The sequence below is a fragment of the Olea europaea genome, chromosome 1 (genome assembly GCF_002742605.1).
Source record: "Olea europaea var. sylvestris chromosome 1, O_europaea_v1, whole genome shotgun sequence".
NCBI classification, from domain to species: domain Eukaryota; kingdom Viridiplantae; phylum Streptophyta; class Magnoliopsida; order Lamiales; family Oleaceae; genus Olea; species Olea europaea.
In genome coordinates, this window is record NC_036237.1 from 12,465,202 (window position 1) to 12,484,711 (window position 19,510).

At 34.2% G+C, this 19,510-nt stretch overlaps 2 protein-coding genes across 8 annotated transcripts in view; one reads left to right on the forward strand and one right to left on the reverse strand.

The window, feature by feature from the left end:
- The window catches only part of LOC111394624 (E3 ubiquitin-protein ligase MARCH1-like), a 6,449-nt gene extending 4,070 nt beyond the window's left edge, over nucleotides 1-2,379 (forward strand). For 2 of the 3 annotated variants that reach the window (XM_023020537.1, XM_023020550.1), the window contains one exon: nucleotides 1,793-1,972. In XM_023020537.1, coding sequence (XP_022876305.1) covers nucleotides 1,793-1,876 — 84 coding nt within the window. In that variant the 3' untranslated portion in view covers nucleotides 1,877-1,972. Of the gene's footprint in view, nucleotides 1-1,792; nucleotides 1,973-2,242 lie in introns of those variants that run through there. The other variant, XM_023020545.1, reaches the window with a different exon arrangement.
- Nucleotides 2,380-4,772: 2,393 nt separating this feature from the next.
- LOC111394646 (vacuolar protein sorting-associated protein 51 homolog) lies at nucleotides 4,773-17,374 on the reverse strand. Of its 5 annotated transcripts, none has more exons than XM_023020567.1 (21): nucleotides 16,916-17,374; nucleotides 14,605-14,744; nucleotides 13,719-13,773; nucleotides 13,506-13,613; nucleotides 13,039-13,170; nucleotides 12,797-12,874; nucleotides 12,101-12,178; nucleotides 11,557-11,715; nucleotides 11,107-11,207; nucleotides 10,957-11,021; nucleotides 9,393-9,466; nucleotides 9,210-9,276; nucleotides 8,783-8,898; nucleotides 7,935-8,201; nucleotides 7,690-7,806; nucleotides 6,594-6,665; nucleotides 6,451-6,501; nucleotides 6,133-6,357; nucleotides 5,878-6,054; nucleotides 5,341-5,461; nucleotides 4,773-5,211 (listed from the first exon to the last, which is right to left on the reverse strand). In XM_023020567.1, exons 1-20 carry the CDS (start codon nucleotides 17,108-17,110, stop codon nucleotides 5,345-5,347), a joined length of 2,394 nt encoding a protein of 797 aa, XP_022876335.1. In that variant the 5' UTR covers nucleotides 17,111-17,374; the 3' UTR covers nucleotides 4,773-5,211; nucleotides 5,341-5,344. The 5 variants fall into 5 exon arrangements, with proteins under 5 accessions (XP_022876335.1, XP_022876344.1, XP_022876326.1 ...); XM_023020576.1 differs by having other exon boundaries at nucleotides 4,775-5,211; nucleotides 5,337-5,461; nucleotides 13,039-13,137; XM_023020558.1 differs by having other exon boundaries at nucleotides 4,775-5,211; nucleotides 5,337-5,461.
- Nucleotides 17,375-19,510: the final 2,136 nt, after the last annotated feature.

Below are 19,510 nucleotides of genomic sequence, written 5' to 3' on the forward strand. Positions count from 1 at the left end.
CATAGGTCTCATACCAACCGAAATTATTGACTACCTCAGTACCCAACAATTAAAGTGGACAACAAAATGACCTATGTCCCTTTGATATTTCATTCATTCCTCTTAAGAAAGACATTTCTAGTAATTCAAATATAAAGTGAAAAAAATTGTTTGACCTACAACGCTTAGATATGCTAGAAAGTTCGACTAACATGATACAGTATCAAGTTCAAATTTTATGCGTTACCAAATTTACGTTCTAGATTTCACTTTAACCAATTTGACCTTACGTGCGGAATTAATCTAACTAAGGCAACAAGTCACTTTAATTAGTTGTCTAGGTGATTAATCATACAAGTCAATTAACCTATGTTGGAATGTCGCAGTTTGTATATTATGCAAAGCAGTAAATAACAAACAATATGATGACGGAGAAACCCCAACGTGGGTAAAACTCCGAGACCAAGCCAATTACCTCCACTATACCAATTCAGCAAGTACAACCCGCTGTTTCAGTCTCACGATCTACTGCTGTAGATACTTCTAGCCTCTTGCTAGATTTCCTGATCTACCTCCTGCAGCCCAATCTACTGTCCACTATAACCTCTTGGTCTTTAACTAATTGTATCACCAAGTGGAACAACAAGAACCGTCCGTTATTGTGCTTGTAACTGCGCCTCAATCCACCTCTCTCAATCCTCTAATGAGAGAGTCCCTTTCCCAATAGATTAAGGAAGCAATGCGTTTTGGGTTATGTAGATTCGATGTTTTTCCCCCAAAACAATTGTTGCCAGATCAAAAGAATTATGTTGATGAATTGTCCAATTGATTTTGCCTTAGATCTCTTGAACAAAGATATGAAGATGTTATGCACTCAAAGAATAATGTGGCAACCTGTAAAATTTCGTCCTAGGATTTGAGTATTTATACTTGAAGGTGTCCAGGTGATATGGGCCGAGTAAAACACTTCAAAAATGCGAAATAGGATTTTTGCCGCATAAGAGTGTCGCTCGAGCGAGAGCCAACGAGAATGGAGCGAGAGGTATTCTGTTTTTGTCGCTCGAGCGAAATGCCAGCGAGAAGCGAGCGACAGTGAGCAGTCATTGGTATTTTCATCATAACTTTCTCGTTCGATGTCCGATTGAGGTGATTCAAGTTGCATTGGAAAGATAACTCAAAGGGCTACAATTCTTCTAGAAATAGCATTGTCCAAATTCCAACATTTTCTATGTGAAAAATACGTTTCAAGTTATGACTGAAAATCCGGAGCATAATTTGTGCGGCTCTTTGATATCCTTTAGACTTCCAATTACATTTCAATGATCTTATGTGATCTTCTTGGATATCTTGGACTCCTTCAACGACTCGAACACTAATTTACCTCATCTATACAAATTGCACCCTAAGTCCCTGATTTTTACACCAATGTTCAATTAAGTCCCTGACTTTTACAATTATAAAATTTAGTCCGTTTTGTCCACAGAATCGCCAATTAAACTTTTAGACCTAACATAAAGGAAGACAGTTGCTTCCTTTTTTTCAATAGTTACGGCTAGTATGAGCTAGTCAACATATGCGGCTTTTAATTGTTGCACTATATAACTGTAAGAAAATCAATAAAAGTCTCTAAATAAGCTGTCCCATAAAGGGGGGCTTAATGAATTATTCTACTGTCAAAATAATTCAATCTGTTACTTAATACGAAATTAAAAAATAATACTAACAAACATGCTTATAACTTATGAAGCTGTGAATTGTTGTCAACTTACAGTCACCCATCTTCTAGCTAAATGATTCATTTTTTCTGTTTCAGAGTTCAGATAACGAGGAATCGAGCTGTGATGATGAAGATTATGAAGTTGGACGGCGAAATAACATTGAAATACGACACCAATAGAGTTCTTTTACTTTTGTGGTTTGACTTGTAGTATCACGCATTGATCGAATGCCGTATTCATGGTTCTTTCATTCTACTCATGTAAATGTGAAAGTACAGAAGTTTAGCAGAGAGAATTGGGCAAAACAGGGGGGAAAAATAAAAAAAAATAAAAAATCCTACATTATCCCAAAAAATGTGCACTAAAGCAATGACCATGCGCTCCGTAGGATAATATCAAACCCAATTAGCTGGAAAGTTCATAAAGTTTTGGACGAAAAAACAATGTTAAAATCAAACACTAAGGCATCGTCTGATAGGCACCAAATTTCTAGGGAAAATAGAATTAGAATGTCAATTTTCAATTTGTGTGTGTTTGATAGTGTTATATTTTCCATGGAAATTAAGTTCTTGGATTTCTTGGGAGTTGTAGCTTTCTAGCTTTTGTGGGATATGGTGGGAATTGATTTTTCAAGTAGTTGACTTTTTTTTTTATTGTAATGGAAACAAATTCTAAGAATTATTGTAAAAAAATATTTTCCTTTAATTGACAATTTTCATGTAAAATAAAGTCAAATGAACATTAAAAGATAGATGATTCTTTTGAATTTTTTTTTTTTTGGGGCAATGGAAACAAATTTCATCCATAATACCAATAAATTTCATCCCTTAAATTAACAATTTTTATGTAAAACAAAGTCAAACAGACACAATTACACTTTTATTTCGACATTTTTTACAGGAAAAATTAATCAATTAAACACAATAATTTATGATTTTCAAGAAAACAATTTTTAGACAATTTAATTCCCTAAAATTCGTTTTTCTTTCCACCCAAATTTTATCTTTACAATCAGACGGATCTAATTGTAAATCTCTTTTCTCGAAATACTGAAAGTTGTCAGTTCGGGCGACATTGAAAATGACTAAAACCGCCCAATCAGATGTTCAGGAGAATTTCGCTAAAGCAAGTCCCAAAATTTTTGGTGAATAGATGAGAAGTGTACCGTGACGGACATGTGGCCACTTTATTTATCAACCTCAGCTGCAGTATATTTACAATGCAGTTCGGGGTAGTGCCTATCCATACTGGATAAATAAAGGAGAAAAGATTAGAGAACATGTGGCAAAGCCTATCAATCAAAAGTGTACCGTCAAATTGAAGAAATAATTGATTAGTGTGGTTTCTGCACTTATTCGAGGTCTTAAAATGGTATTTTACTATTATTTGGATACTATACTATATAACTTATGTTATATTACATTTTATAGGTAAAACTCGATGTTTAATGAGGAATTGGAGAAAAGAATGCAAAAATAGTGGAAATCTGAAATTTGAGGACTAAACTACAAATAATCCATAAATGAGATGGACGATGAAATGAAGATCAAAGATGTCAAGGATTTAAGTTAATATAATTGGAAGATAAAGGAATATGATTACAAGAGAAAGGGGCTAAAATGATGCAAATTCAAAGTTTGGGGGATTAAAGTGCAAATTCTCAAAACTTGTATCGAACCTTATGATGAAGATTAGAGAGTGTTAAAGGCAATCGGATGAAGAAAGAAGTCAAAGGGATGAAATATAATCAAAATATATCAACTTTTAGACCGAAAAACAAGGTTATGCTTCGAATTTCAATTTTAGTTTGAGACTCATTTTTTGCATAGCAAATATTTAAATTGAAAAAATGATATCCCTGAAAGAATTATAACCATTTGAGTTAACTTTCCATGTACTTTGATTCATTTCAATCGAATATCGAGAGAGAAATATATGATCAAAATACTGAATGCTGTCCAACGGGAAAAAGTTATACATATGCGGTCGAATAGGTTTAATGAGATGCGATTGCATCCGTTCCCCCAACTATGATTTTTTCTATGCGACTACTTCCATTTGTACTATCCTTTAAATATCATAATTCGTCTAGACTACGGGGAGACCTCCCTAGACCTAAAAATTCATAAATTCAACATATTTTGGAGGCAAAGAGCAAGACAGATCATCAACATTAAGGAAATTATGCAAGATTCTTGAAAATTATCCATTCAAAATCAAGATTTCATTTAAGAAAGTACCTTTTTCCATATTTCTTCAATCAGGATGATATTTTTTCATTATTTCTTGTATAATTAAATTATTTCTTGTATAATTAAATAATTATGATGGTTGGTTAGATTTTTCCTTTGTATTGGATATATGATGAACCCTATTGTTTGTATTATTTTAATTCAAGAAAAATAATTTAGTATTTCTTGAGTGGTGTTGCATTCTCATTGAACTATATGATTTATTGATCACCAATTAAATAGTGAGATGCTCGCTGTAGTGTATGAGTACTTACAATAAATCTAGAACGAGACAAAATCAACACATAAGCAATAATTACTAAAAATAATATTCACGACATGTACAATCATGTGAGATAAACCCTGTGAATCAATGTATGTTTTTCATATGAATTCGGATTCGGATTAGGATTAGGATTGAATTGTATTAAAAATAGCTTTAATATATCTTGAAAAAAAATATTGAATAAAAATGGATTATCGATTGTCTTGAATACATAAATTTACTAGATTACAAATTAAAAATTGAAATAAATGATAATAAGGGAATTCAATATCCCACTACAAACATTCATATAGATTTACTCACTTTTATTGATTTTTTAGAGTAGAATTAAAATAAATAAGAAGCGCATCACAACTCTTTTGATGTCACAATACTTCAAATTTAATAGTAATTATGAAACTACAAATTAAACATTATTCATCGTGAGAACGATACCCTTAATTCACAAATCTTATTACTTGTACAACGATCTTGTACACTTGCGAAATTTCTGCAAACAATAATCAATTAAGCAAACGCCACAATAAAGAGAATAATTACACATAAAAACAAAGGTAATATTAGAACTCCAGAAAGCGCAAATAGCTTCAATGATTAAGTAAAACATCAAATTATAGCACTAACAAAACGTATATATCTTCCAAATGGTTCATCATCTATTGCTGAATGGAAGCCAAATTGCATTTCTTCGTATGAACGGTCAATATACAGTCTTGACTGCTCTTTAACGGAAATAATATTTCCAATTACAACACGTTAAGACTATGTAACAACAACGAACAATGTCGGCAAATCCTAGTGGTGCAAAGCCGCACATTGGTTACTCTTCACAAACAAGCATCCACCAATTTATTCCTAGTCCTCTCTTTCTCATAACAACAAAGAGAATCTCACTGAACCTTACGGGAAAATTGCACAAGATCGACCAGAAATACTTGAACAGGAATGTCACCATGAAAGAAGGAAACCGAGGCACGATGGGTGAAGCTTCAGAAAACTATTATTTTCGACAAGATTGCTTTTCAGCTCAAGGTCCATTATAAAATATAACCATGAATTATTGATGCTTAAGAAGAAATTTGATCCAAATAAAATATAACATTGAAAAGTAAGAAAACTGACCTATCTGATCAAGAAACTGGGCTCTGTTCTGAATTCTTTGCTAACTTTGCTTGTACAAGTTTGTCCAATATGGGAGGTTCTAAAGGAATTGGATCTAAACAACGCTCTGCAGTGGCAACGATCACCTGCTCAATAAAAGTACATTAACACTTTCTCATTCTGCAGGGGAACTACAAGATAAAAATCTCAAGAATTGTTGTTTAGTGAAATATCTGGCCAAATCAATTAAGAAAAGATTCCAATAAATGCCCTTGTCATTTAGCTAAAAACTTCTACGAGAATTTACATAGGATTTGGAGAATGAATGCATGTTTCGTTGGTGATTATTTAACGATCACTTCTGGTCAAACATATTTTATATCCACACATTTTGTAGGACTCATAACTACTCCCCACTTATTATCCATAGATTCCATAGGACCCAAAACTTATTATCACTTAAATTATAATGCAATCACTTGTACAAACATGCACTTAGTTGGCAGGTCTTCCATTAAAAGAATAGTCAGAAAAATCCTATTTCAACTTGAACACCGCTTACCTCATCAAGCAAGAAATCTACAGCAGCTTCATCCTCAGCAATCCCCTTTAATGCAGTCTTTAGAAACTGGATATCCAACTGAATTTGTTGGAACCCACTTCGATTGAATGTCTGGAGTCTGACAAATTCATGCAAACTCTTCAAAGAAAGTTTCACAATAGTTGTTAAAACAGATCCCTGCAATTGAAAACAACTCATTATCTATTGTCATAATACGAACAAATAGTACTTCACAATGATCAGAAGTTCCTAAACCTGTGTGTGTTCAACTTTAGTAAAAATTTCCATCTTTTGCTTGAATAATTTTGCAAGATGGGTCTCCAGAAGCTGGCTTCTAGCCTTTTGGGTATTTGATCGGCCAAGTCTATCGTAAGGATTGCTGCGCGAGGAAGTGGTGCTTCCATTGCTGTCGGTGCGACGATGCTTGTGATGAAGGCCTTGCGGCAAAATCTGTTTTACCTCGGTTCCTATTGCTTCCAACTATATAACGAGGCAGACCAAAACTTTAATAATTTAACAACATAATTATGGTGACAAAGTAGAACAATAAAAAAAACACGACGACAAAATTACCTCTTGAAGAAGGAGATCGACAAACATATGTACTTCTCTGGGTTCTTTGTGCTATAAAAGAAGTGGTTAAAATATGATAAACTGTAAGACTTTGCTAGAACTGAAGCTTTTTGCAACGAATTGAAAATTTGAATAATACTGACCTTGACCCAATTTGGGGCTGTAAACCTCTTCTTCAAGACAACTGATATTTTTTGAGTTCTCATCTTTATATACTGAAAGGAATAAAATGATGAAAATAAGTAATGAAGATAAAAGAAGGCAAGAAGTCATTCATAAGGTGTCCACACTATGCCAAACATTCTTTTACTTGAGTTTGAATTGGTATTTAACTCTTGAAACAATGATCACATTATTTGTCAAGCACCAGTACAACTTTGCGCTGAAATAATCACATTTTTTTGTCAAGACAATGTGCACTGAAATACCATTTTGCATAAATAGAGATTTACTGTTGGACTGCTCTTCAGATGGCAGCCTAAAGTGCACATACAGATCAAATTTTACTTTAATGTGCCTATAGAAGTTCGTGTTCTTCAAAATCAGAAGTGAAGTCATGCATAACTATGTCCCTTTCAAAAGGCTTGATGAATCAATAACAGAGAACAAGAAATGACAAAATGATACGGAGACCGGTTAAAATAAAGAATTCCAGGATGACGAGATCATGAAATGAAGAGACAGGAGACCATTAAACATTATGAAGAAAATGACAGAAAAAGAGGCAAGGAACAATGAATTGGCGAAAGATTGCCCTCAAATAAATTTTGGCCGTCAGTTTATGGGATATCCTTAGCTTGAATTTTATTTTGCAGGTCGGAATCTTCAATCTTTGTTGCTTAATCTAACGATAGCACAGAAAACTCATGCTGACGCAACATTTTGTTAAAATTTTCAACATGGATAGCCCCTTGACTTGCATATCCACCCTGAACTCCAGTTCACTGAAATCTTTGCATTTCTAAAATGACAAAAATGAAAATGCAACTACTTGGTGAATAGAGAACTTTTGCTATATCTTAACAAATACGGAATGTAGTACGGTTTTTCTATAAGGAATGACATGCTTTCAGCCGTTGCGTAGAACAGGCAAATGGGTGCTGCAACATTATAATCAACAATACTAATAATAACTTGTTTATAATTGTGGTGTATGAGCTTGTCTACAAATATAACTTCAACACCAGGTGATGAAATGTAATTATTGAGCAGGGAAAGAAACCAATCTAGCATGCTTACAAGATCTAAGAATTTTTCACCAGCTGAACGAAAGGTGCGACAAGTTTCTGCAGGAACAAAAGCTGGACCATATTCAAAGCCCCGAGTCCCACCACCAGAAAAAGAAGATGCTATTTCCTGGAGAATTAAAGACATTGTCAATTCAAGACCTCCGAACCCAAGAAAGAAATGTGGTTGTGCCAATATGCGTGAAGAGAGAGAGAGGAAAAAATAAAAAAGAAAATAGTTTGGATCTGATTGCTTGCCTCAGTAATTCTGGGGATGGCAATTTGTTCGATAAAAAGAGATAATTGAGCCAGCACAAGTACAAGTCCAGCACGTACTTTGTCACCTGCTATACTCCCCGGAATATTTAAATTTTGACTTGCTGAATTACTCTTGCCAGAAAGCAAGACAAAATGATCGTCAAGCGCCCAAAAGAAATTTTGAAACCCTTCTTGTACCCAGTCAATTATCAAGTCTCTCAACTTTAGTACCAAATCTGAGTTTTCATCAAGAAGCTGGCGGAAATTCTGTAACTCAAAAATAAAAGTTACTGGAAAATGAGGAAGCAAGAAAACTAAAATGACTGGAATTAAGCCTTTTAACATGTTCTATAATGTACTGCATTAATCAACATATTAGGCTAAATAAATATTGAAGTTCAATGAAATATCAACTGGTCCTACATAAGAGTAGTTAATTGGTGCCTTTCACAAGTAGCAAAGGCACATCAAGTATAAGACTAAATGTCATACCCATTCCATAGCAATATTTTCATGGCCAGTGGGGCCTTTTCTTTACCACCCTATATTATGTACTTCATGAGTTTGATTAGAAAATAACAGGAGTTTGAAATACCAGAATATATTTCATTTGGAAAGGAAAAAGAAACTGGTTTTTTATTACACGATTTCACCTGCAACTGAAAAACGAAGTCAGCCCCATACTTCGCACGCACTTCCCCATCCCAAAAAAAGGAGTTCACAGGATCTCGAGAAAAGAGAGAGAAAAAACTTCTTTTTTTTTTTTTTGGGGGACAAATGAGAATTTCAGTAGGTACTGAAGAAGATAAGATTCACAAGATAAAGTAAGTTTCAGCAGTGTACTTTACCTGTAAGACATCCAAACTGCCCTGGATTACTGCCTTTCTGCTAGCCTCGAGTGCCACCTGCAAAGAATATTCTTCTACTCCTTGCTTCTGTCCAACTTGGGCTTTAGTGAGGGCATCTGTTAATTAGAAGAGAAATATCAATTAGATAAGACAGAAAAGCATATGCATCATAACAATTCTACTCTCTAAAAAAACACAAACATTTTCATTTTCAGCACTTACTTTGCTTATTACATGCACATTGAAACAAAAAGCAATGACTAGTCAAATTTGAGACCTAATTAATAGAAGAAAACCACGAAATGAATGAAACCCTTAGGTATCTTTACACTGCAAATTCTTTAGAAGTTACTTTAACCTAGAAGCTGTCATCTGTCCCCAGACAAGAAGAATTTAGACTTGCAGGTAAAGAAACAGAGTGAATAACCTGAGATATCTAGTAAAAGCTGTTTAAAAGTGCTGTTAATGTAGTCTTTGACAACAATGCGAGCAGCCTGAAAATGTACACATATCAATACGCAACTTTGATGAAATAACACTACACTCAAGATAGATAGGCATAGAGCAGTAAATTATTGTTCATTTAAGTAAAAACATGAACAAGTAGAACCTGCAAGGCATAATCAGGTAGATCAGCCTCTGGTAACACTTCAGTTATCAAGAGCACATCACTCCAAATCACCCCTGGAAAAAGAAATCTTACAAATTACATTCAAATAAAAGATCAAAACATGAAATGTGTAAATTTGTGGCGTTGGGTCTCTATTATATAAATCATACTTCAAAGAGACTTTTGAAAGAAGAGCTTCTAGGAAGATTCCTGTCAGACTAATAAGCTAGATATTAATCACTGCCTTTATGTAGGGATGGCAGCTGGTCGGGGCGAAGGCTTGCCCCATTTGTTGCCACTTTTTCATTTTTTTTTTTACTTTACATTTTCAAAATTTTGAGTTATACTATTATTAGAGAATAAAATACAAATTCAAAATGGATTTTTAATAGGTGAATTGTCCAAAAATAAATTTTATTTTTTTACTCTTCACGGGCCCAGTTCGTGGCAGCAAGCCCCGCCAACCCGTCGGGGCAGGTTTTTTTAACCATCACTACCTATATGTGTACATTAATGTGGCCAATAATTGTTAAAGAATTTGTGGTGGAAGACCCAAAAAGAACAAGCCCCCATGGTCTGCTACCAGGATAAAGTATTCTGCCCCATCATTCAAATGGTGAAGGCATATGATAATTGTTTATTTTTATTTCTAGATCGGTCTACCAAAAGATTATCATTGACTGCTAGGCACATATCATTCGCTTTTAGAAATAAACATTTGGCAATCTATGAGACAATTTAGCAAGAATGAATGATCTATTAAACACCGTTGCTTTGTTTATGCTAAGCAACAATGACATGCCACATCAATTAATTGATGGATGAGTTTATGGTGGGTCAGATGAATTAAATTAGACGTGTTGAATTGATGTGCCAAGTCACTGTTGCTTAGTAGATCATCAGAAAAAAAATAAAACACTTAAGTGTCATTAATTCGCAGCTCATGATCTCCAGTAGGATTGCTGAAGGCATTAATTTGTGGTCACAAGAAATCATAATTTGTGCCTTTCACAGCCATAAAAGCAGATAAATATCTTCCTTTCTCTCTTAAATTACTGACAATTGTAAGATCTATTTCTGTCTCTACTACTTCAGGTTTCTATATTGGAAAATAATCCATTTCATTCAGCAAATCCGCGGCAAAGGCAAGAAAGTCATGCAACAAATGATAATGCATAATCATTTCCCTTTCATTTCAGTTATGAAATTCTATTAATTGGCAGTCATATTTTTCATACTTGAGGGGCAATCACATGATCACTAATTTCTCCATCTGTCATGACTTTTTGTGTGCCTTCAGTTCTTGTCAACGCAGTTCTTAGTACCAGATCTCCTATGATTTATAGAGCCAATTTTTGTTTCTCATTTTCTTTTTCTCATTTTAGGTAAGCCCTTTACTGCACATGGTCACGTGAATACGGTAAAGATGAAAATGATAATATACTTACCCGTGACTTATGAACCAAAACTATTCGTGCAAGGAAAATTCAAGAAAAATCCAAATACTGAAAAAGGCATTTATAATGTTGGATTTGCAACAATTGATATAATATTGTGGACTTACGAAGGATTGCCAAAAGTTCCACAGAGCGTAACTGCTTAATTTTCTGACGAGTGGCATCAAAATGCCTAATTTTATAGGGAAAACAGAGAAATATTAGTGCAACCAAATATTTTATCATGATCCACTCAGTAGAATGGTGAGATGCCATACTTTGTAACAAAATCTTGAGCAAGTTTAAGTAGCTGTTGTTCTGAATCCAAAAATATAGCTCTATATGCACGAACAGCTTCCACAAATTCGCGAATAGAGGCCTGAAAGTGGATAATGATCGTCCTTGAAGGTCATTCATATGGCAATGATAAAGGTAAAAATGAAAGAAGACCACAAAAACAGCAAAGACATTCATATAGGATCATTTAAACAAGAAAATCTGTGGCCTTGACTTCTTGGAAGACGCAAAAGGTTAAGTTTTCATCTGCCTCAGGATGCAAGAAACTTATAGACATCGATCTGATGCAAATACTCTTCAAAATATGTATGTTAAAAAATTCAAGTACCTAATTTCAACTATCAACCTCAATTCGATTATGGCACCCAAATATACCTCCACAAGTTCATCAAAACTGTAAATCAAAACTAGATGCTGCTTCTGTTTTTCACCTCATGAGCTGCAGAAGAGGCTGAATCAAGAACAGTTCCTTCCTTAGGAGGTTCATTATCATCTGCTGAAGCATTTGTTGGTTCCTTCAATTCATCAAGATGAAGGTTCACAAGGAATTGCTCTAGCTTTTCAAACAGTTTAACCTTCAAATTTATGACCTGTCAGTGCATGGGTAAACAATCAGAGAGTGCACATCAATCTTTAAGGCAAAAATACAGATAATAGACGATTCTTCTCCACATAATTGCATATTAAAAGCTGGCAATCCAGCCCCAAAATAGACTACTGATTCTACATGTGTCAATTTGGTAATTAGACCTCTTTCTTCTAGGAAATTTAAGCCCAGACCACGCCTATCCAGACCCAACCAGTCACGTGTTAAAGTAAAAATCCACTCGCCATGTGAATGGTCTCCCAACTTGCTGTACAACCTACTTACAAGGAATGCTGACTTTGATTGGCTTGAGCCTGGCCAGACCCGGTCCAGGGTATTAATGCATCTAGATGAAATCATGAAAGAGTAGAACATTGAAAAATACAAACCGGGAAATCCAACTGCTTAAGAAGCATCACAGCCTCGGCTCTGGCTTGTATGGACTCCGAATCTGAGAATACCTTCCTCTGAAAACAGTAGTTATTAATGTAAGATATGTCTCTGATTATTATTTTTTTCCTTTAAAAAAGCAACAATTAATAAGAAGGTTTGTTTTCATCTTCCATTAACCCACAATCAATGAAAATAAATTTATTTTGTAAGACGTTACATCCCTTATAGCTCTTCAGCTTAATTCATTTTACAAAACTATGACAAGAATTTTACAATGGTGATTCCAACCGTCTAAAAAAAAACACTAAGAGCCAATAGTTAGTTTAACCAGAAGTTACTTCCTCTGTTCATTAAGCTAAAATAAATTTGTAGTTACTAGAGTACTTACTGATCCACCAATAATGCAATGAAGGTCAAGATTTTACAGAAAAGTAACTTACATGGTTAACAAGTTAATGGATGAAGTATGTGATAACAAATCATATGCATCTGTTTAATCTCTGAGACAATTCAATAAGTAAAAATATAATATTAGAGAGAATTGCAATCTGTCATCAATTGTCACATCTCACCCATCTCAATTCATTAGCTCTGAATTCCATCAGCGAGATGTAACCTAAATAAAATACCCCTCCCCAAATAATGGTTTAACCATTATAGATCACACCCTCTTCAGATAAAGTGGTAAATACCTGCAAATTTTTTATAATTACATCCACTGCTTCTTCTGATGCTCGCTTACATTCCTGAAAGGAGGACTCCCCATATGCCTAGCGATAGAGAAAAGGAATTAATGAGAAATAGAGGCAGACAAGCCTACTGTTGATGATGTAGAGTTCAGCATCATTATCTATACAATGACAAGTAAATAAAACAAGATTGGGCCTCAGCAAATGATAAATCAAGCCTCACAGATAAGTAAGAAGATACCAACCTTAAAAATTGGCATGGCTCCAGTATAAAATTTGACAGCATCAGCGTAGGCTTCTGATTTGATACAATTCTCAAGTCTTGTAGGGAGATCATATATAAACTGCTCTTCCCATGTAAACAGAATTTGGTGTAACTAATTAATGGCCAGAAACAATATTAGACAAATATATAAAATACAGAGAAATAATCACGTCAGTGTTCAATGACAAGTCCAAAATACCAGCAAAAGAAAAATATCTTTTAAAGCAATCCCTTGATTGGAGAATATCTTTTCTCTTAACTTAATCAATCACAATTCATAATTGACAACTGGAATCAAAGTCACAACTGAAGTCTGAAAATGATGAGTTACTCATCTGTTTTCATAAAGATAAGCTTTGTACATTTGGTCATGATTGGATCTGGGATGGTCACCAATTAGAAGTATTCAGCAAGACGCTATTGACATGATTTTTACCAGATTAGTACCTGAACTTTACGGAGAAGATTGCGTGTGCGGTGCAACTTCTCTATATGCTCTCTCTTCTCAAAAAGAGAAGTGTTAACACCATCGCTTTTCGATTGCACAGACATTATCTGCAATGATCAAAGCATTTCCTTTAGTCAACTAAAGCTATTCTTCTAATTTCTCAATTTGAAACTACCAGTCAACAGTGACCATAAAGAATCTTTACCAAACACCTTTTTGAGAAGTTGTTCCATATTTGCTTCCATACCAACAATATTATTTTTCATCCTAGAAAACAATAGGATGTAGTAAGATTGACATCTTACAGGATTAGCAATATGGACAAAGAGAAATGACAAAAATTAACCTTACATATGTCAACAAAGAGTTCAAATTCATGACAAAGGGATAAGAGAGAAAGAATGCTTAAGAAGGATGTTCCTTGCCTCGGATACAGATACTCTAATTGTATGCTCTCAAACGCATATGCTGCAATCCTTTGATCTTACTTTGGACACATTTCGAACACTTTTACAATTTAAGCATGAAAGTTAAATAGATAAAAGAAACCTTACACACATATTCGAAACAGTATCATATTTGAAGGAATACGTAATATCTAGTTAAGATCCATTAACATTAGTTAAAGACAAGAGAAACGATCTTTACTAATGTAAGATATACTTATTTACTGTGAAGTGTGTAACGTTTGACATGATGGGTATAAGATTCATCCGTATAATATAACAAGACTATTACACAAATATTCAAGTGTCAGGAAGGAGGAAAATTTAGTGCATATATACTTGTGTACAAATATTCATTTACAATGTCCCTTACATGTCATATCATCCCTCTTAAAAAAACTGTGTCTGCATGTCCACATTTTGTCATGTACATTCCACCATGAGACTATCTATGCCCCATGAACTGTATATGCTTCTTAGCCTAAGATATTAAAGAAGCCGACAGAAAACATGGACTTTACGAATGCAATCACGTGACATCGTAACAATATACACTTCCTGAGCAGGTAGATTTTTCAAGTGCAATGATATTCTTTTATTCAGTACTAATGAAGGACAAAGTTTGTGTAAACATTGAAACTAGGGGTTTTACCTTTTAATTGTATCAGTAGCACTGATGAACTTGTTGTAATTTTCATATACCAACATTTGCAAGTCAGTATCAAGATTTTTTATTTCAGCAGCCATCTCAACATGCTTCTGAAGAAGATTTTCCAAATTTGACTTTTGTACCTACATCAGCCAGAGCATTAATAAAGTCAATTGTTCGCCAAGATAGGGAATAAAAAGTGACTGCTAAATTAGCTGATTAAATTTACAGAGCCTGAAACATGATTTCCCTTACAATCCTTCGATACAAAACAAAATAAAAAAATACAAAATGAATAAATAAATTAAAATGAAGGAGGAGGAAAAAGTTGAGAAGTGAAGCCTACATTGTAAATTACAAGTTTACCCTACCCAAAACAACCTCATCAAATTCAAGAAGTGACTGCGTGCACCCAGTCTTCTTCGCTTCTCCCTTCCCACCAATAATTTCCCCCAAAAATCTTATAGCCCCACTCCAGAACTACTTACTTCAAGCCACCTTCCACCTCCCCGCCACCCCTTCTTCTATGTTATCTATTACTGACACTACCATTTTTCCTAATTACAAGAAGGAAATAGAGAACAGAAGGTTTTGGACCCACCAAGCCGACATGGTAAAAATGACCCCTACTAGAATCAACAAGTTGACCAAATCAAAGTCTCGCTATCCGGGCGAGTCTCACCCCAGTACAAAAGCATAACTATCAAGCCCATAACACCCAAGGTCATTAGCGAGTATTGTCGAGTTACAAGGACCCAACTTTTTCTATGGAAACCTAGGTCTTGGAAAAGGACATTGCATGCTTGTCAGGAGATGTGACCACTATATCCCTCATAGAAATTATGATTTATGAGTCTAACTTGGGGAATAAATGTTATAGTCCAAAAAAAAAAAACCTAACATGTTTATATGGATTTTGACTTCGTATATAACTTAAAGAGTTGTCCATGTATTATGCACCTCAATTAACCTTCCACCTCTGCGCACCCATCCACCCAAGAAAAAAATACACACAGTCCACACGGTTTTTTACACCCCACACCCGCCCACTTCTGCACAGAGTTTTGGGTTTGTATTGCATACAATGTCAATCAAATTTAAGTCAACATCAGGAGGACTCGCTGTCAATGAGGAAATTAAGAAATCCCTAGATTAATAAAGAAACTAAGTTTCTTCCACAATTACATTGAAATTTATTCTACCAGATTGCAGGTATCCCCAGTGGTGGCAGGATGAGTGCACTGGTATAGAGGTATATGTGCGAATTAGAATAGAAGGACAAAAAGAAGATGAGTTCCTTCTCCAAAGTTCTTTCTTTTTGAAATTGTGACCCCATATTTCCAAACGTCTCCATGAATAATGCTTCATGAGTGAGTTAAGTGTGATTCTAATGGCATTTTCTATGTTAAGAAAATGAGAATGAAATTTTACCTACAGGATGGCAACTATAAGTGTAATAGTCCTTAAAGCATCACAACATTTGTTAACTACGCCAAATTAGCTTAAAATATAACCCTGTGAGATAGAGTGAAACTGTCAATTTCTAGTATATGTCACCACTAAAATGAGATAAAAAGTGCAAACTTAGTTTCGTCTCTTTCTTTTTTTGCAGTAACTTCAGAATAGCTACAAGTCAAAATTCCTAAATTGGTCCCCTAGCATCTTTCCAAAGGACAATTGTGCCATCCTACGAATCCATAATCCATCAAGTCGCCATTTGATGGGGGAGGTTGACATCAAGTCATTAAGCGAGAAATATACTTGATTACGTCCGAAGCGACAACTAAGTTGTTCAACATTGCAGCAATTACCCAATTACTGTGGATGTATAAATGCATGTGTGCGCACTCGGGGGGTACAGTGTGAAGGTGGATTAACTAGCTGTGGTGGTGGCAACACCACCCATCTTAAAGAGTGATTTTGTCATAGCATATCCATTAAGGAACAAATACCTAAAAGACAGGTTAAAGAATGCCAAAGTTCAAAGTAAATCAAAGAAGGCTTAGAAAACAACCGTGTGAATTTGCGATTAATATGTCCTCAAAAATCAATAATATGATAGACCAGAATCTTTGTTCCTGGAATTCTCACTACTATAGTCATCTAAAGATTATCGAACCCTTGTGGTTTCGAACGCAAACATAATGCTCCATATTTAAGATGACTACTTCCATAAAGAATAATTAAAAACTAAATAACCACATGTGAATCAACAAACTTCTTAGCGAGATAATATAAACTGGACTGAATTTAAAAGCGAACGAGCAATCCCAAAAAAAAAAAAAACGAGAGAGAGAACGAATAAGGTGCATACGAGAAGATTCATGTACAGATCGGCGTCGAAAGAGGTGGTGTTGATGGTGTCGAGAGTAGCAAATCTTGACGAGGAAGAACTGTAATTCTCCAAGGATGATGCATTAGATGAAGAATCTGGAGAGTAGAAGCTCGATAACAGATCTCTCATTCTCTTCGCCTTGTCGTCAATCTGCACTCCTTCTTCTACCTCCATTTTCACCCCTTTTCGAACTGATTCTACAATTTCTAAAAGTATACTAATTTGTTTCGTGAAGAACTCCGTGCAAGATCTAACGGATAAGATAGCCCCCGGCGAACTCGAGCGCGGAATTGACCGATCAGATTTGGTGGACGGAAGAATACTGTCGAGTAATTCGACGTCGTTCAACTGGTGGTGTCCGAGGCTGGGAATGTAATGTGCAAGTTTACCATTCAGGACAGATTTTGGTTAACCGTAACAGCGGTACCCCAAACTTCACACTAGCACCCTGTTTGGCCCCCATTACCTGAAAATGGTAATGGGGGGAATAGTATTTTTTAGAAAAATGAGTGGTTGAAAAAGAAGGTAAAGTTTTCGATTTACGTGTAATATTATTTTATAGAAGATTGTATGGTTGAAAATAGGAGAGAGAAAAATGGAATGTAATGTAATGTAATTTAATGTTAATCAAACAGGGGCTAGGTCGCTAGACTTCAATTGATTCGAAATTGAGTCACTTAATCCCTCGTTTGTCATTCATTATTTTTTTTTTACAAGACTCATTTTAAAATAATATTATAAGCAAATTAAAAAAAAATTCTTTCTTTTTCGATCACACATTCTCCATCAATCACTATTCCATAAGTCAGTTCTTCAAATTAATGGGGCTCACATAGGGCCTAAATTTAAAAGTAATTAAACTACTTTAAGACCATTTGGCATGAATTTTGAAAAGTCAAAAGAAATTTTTAAGACTTGTTTTGTTAATTTTATTAAAGTACTTCTTTTAATTAAAATTTTTTTTTAGAGGAACTCTAAAAGAATTTTTGAAAATTCTTTTAAAAATGAATTTTCAAACAAAAATTAAGCTAGTTTCGTCCAAAAACAAAAGTCATACCAAACTTTGTGCAATTTAACAACAATTATAACTAACAATAAGTCGCTCCTTCATAAATTGATGTTTAAATGTAATGGACGCGTCGAAAAATATCCACCGGGATGAAGACATGAAAATTAAATCGTCAAATCTGTTACGTCTTCCAATGATGTCCATATTGAGTGTTTTAATTTTTGTTAATTAGGTAAAATTTTCGATTTACGTGTAATATTATTTTATAGAAGATTGTATGGTTGAAAATAGGAGAGAGAAAAATGGAATGTAATGTAATGTAATTTAATGTTAATCAAACAGGGGCTAGGTCGCTAGACTTCAATTGATTCGAAATTGAGTCACTTAATCCCTCGTTTGTCATTCATTATTTTTTTTTTACAAGACTCATTTTAAAATAATATTATAAGCAAATTAAAAAAAAATTCTTTCTTTTTCGATCACACATTCTCCATCAATCACTATTCCATAAGTCAGTTCTTCAAATTAATGGGGCTCACATAGGGCCTAAATTTAAAAGTAATTAAACTACTTTAAGACCATTTGGCATGAATTTTGAAAAGTCAAAAGAAATTTTTAAGACTTGTTTTGTTAATTTTATTAAAGTACTTCTTTTAATTAAAATTTTTTTTTAGAGGAACTCTAAAAGAATTTTTGAAAATTCTTTTAAAAATGAATTTTCAAACAAAAATTAAGCTAGTTTCGTCCAAAAACAAAAGTCATACCAAACTTTGTGCAATTTAACAACAATTATAACTAACAATAAGTCGCTCCTTCATAAATTGATGTTTAAATGTAATGGACGCGTCGAAAAATATCCACCGGGATGAAGACATGAAAATTAAATCGTCAAATCTGTTACGTCTTCCAATGATGTCCATATTGAGTGTTTTAATTTTTGTTAATTAAATTCATGTGATTTTATTTTCCGAAATTAAACTTCAATTGTATAATTGTAATGGGATAAAAGTTGGGTTGGTACAATTGACTAACTCCTTGTGGACTGTCACATATTTAGATATTGGATAATGTTATTTGCAGTCGCTCACTACCGTAATCAACCTATATGACATATATGTGACAATTAGTGTTTGATGTATGACAGGAAGCGATTGTAAATAGTATTACTCTTAGACATTAGTCTTACCAACACTCATAGAAATGGTGTGGTTAATTACGACTAAATTGAACATAAATAACTTGATTGTAATTGAAGTTCAATGATATAATTGCAAGTAAGGTAAAAAATTGATGAATGCCTATACAATTAACCCGCTTAGATTTTTAAAAAATTTAAGAGATAAAAGGAAAATAACGGTGAGGACTTCATTTTTATCCTTAACCCTTAAAGCAAACCATTTTTATCCTCTACTTTGCAAGCACCCATTGTCCCGCTGGACAATGTGAAACAATTATTCCATGTGTATATAGAAAGAAGTCACAAAATGTTTGCTCTCACATGGGGGTTGGCCCCGTGTTAAAATATAAAATTAATAATAATAAATAACCACCCACCCCTTTTTGTG

Excerpts from the sequence above, each read along its gene's own strand:
- LOC111394646 (XM_023020567.1), bottom strand. The coding sequence starts at position 17,110 with ATGGAGGTAGAAGAAGGAGTGCAGATTGACGACAAGGCGAAGAGAATG. Across the intron at positions 13,614-13,718 it reads TGGAACAACTTCTCAAAAAG|ATAATGTCTGTGCAATCGAA; the intron begins GTGTTTGGTAAA and ends TGATCATTGCAG. Across the intron at positions 8,899-9,209 it reads GCTTTTACTAGATATCTCAG|ATGCCCTCACTAAAGCCCAA; the intron begins GTTATTCACTCT and ends TCTAATTAACAG.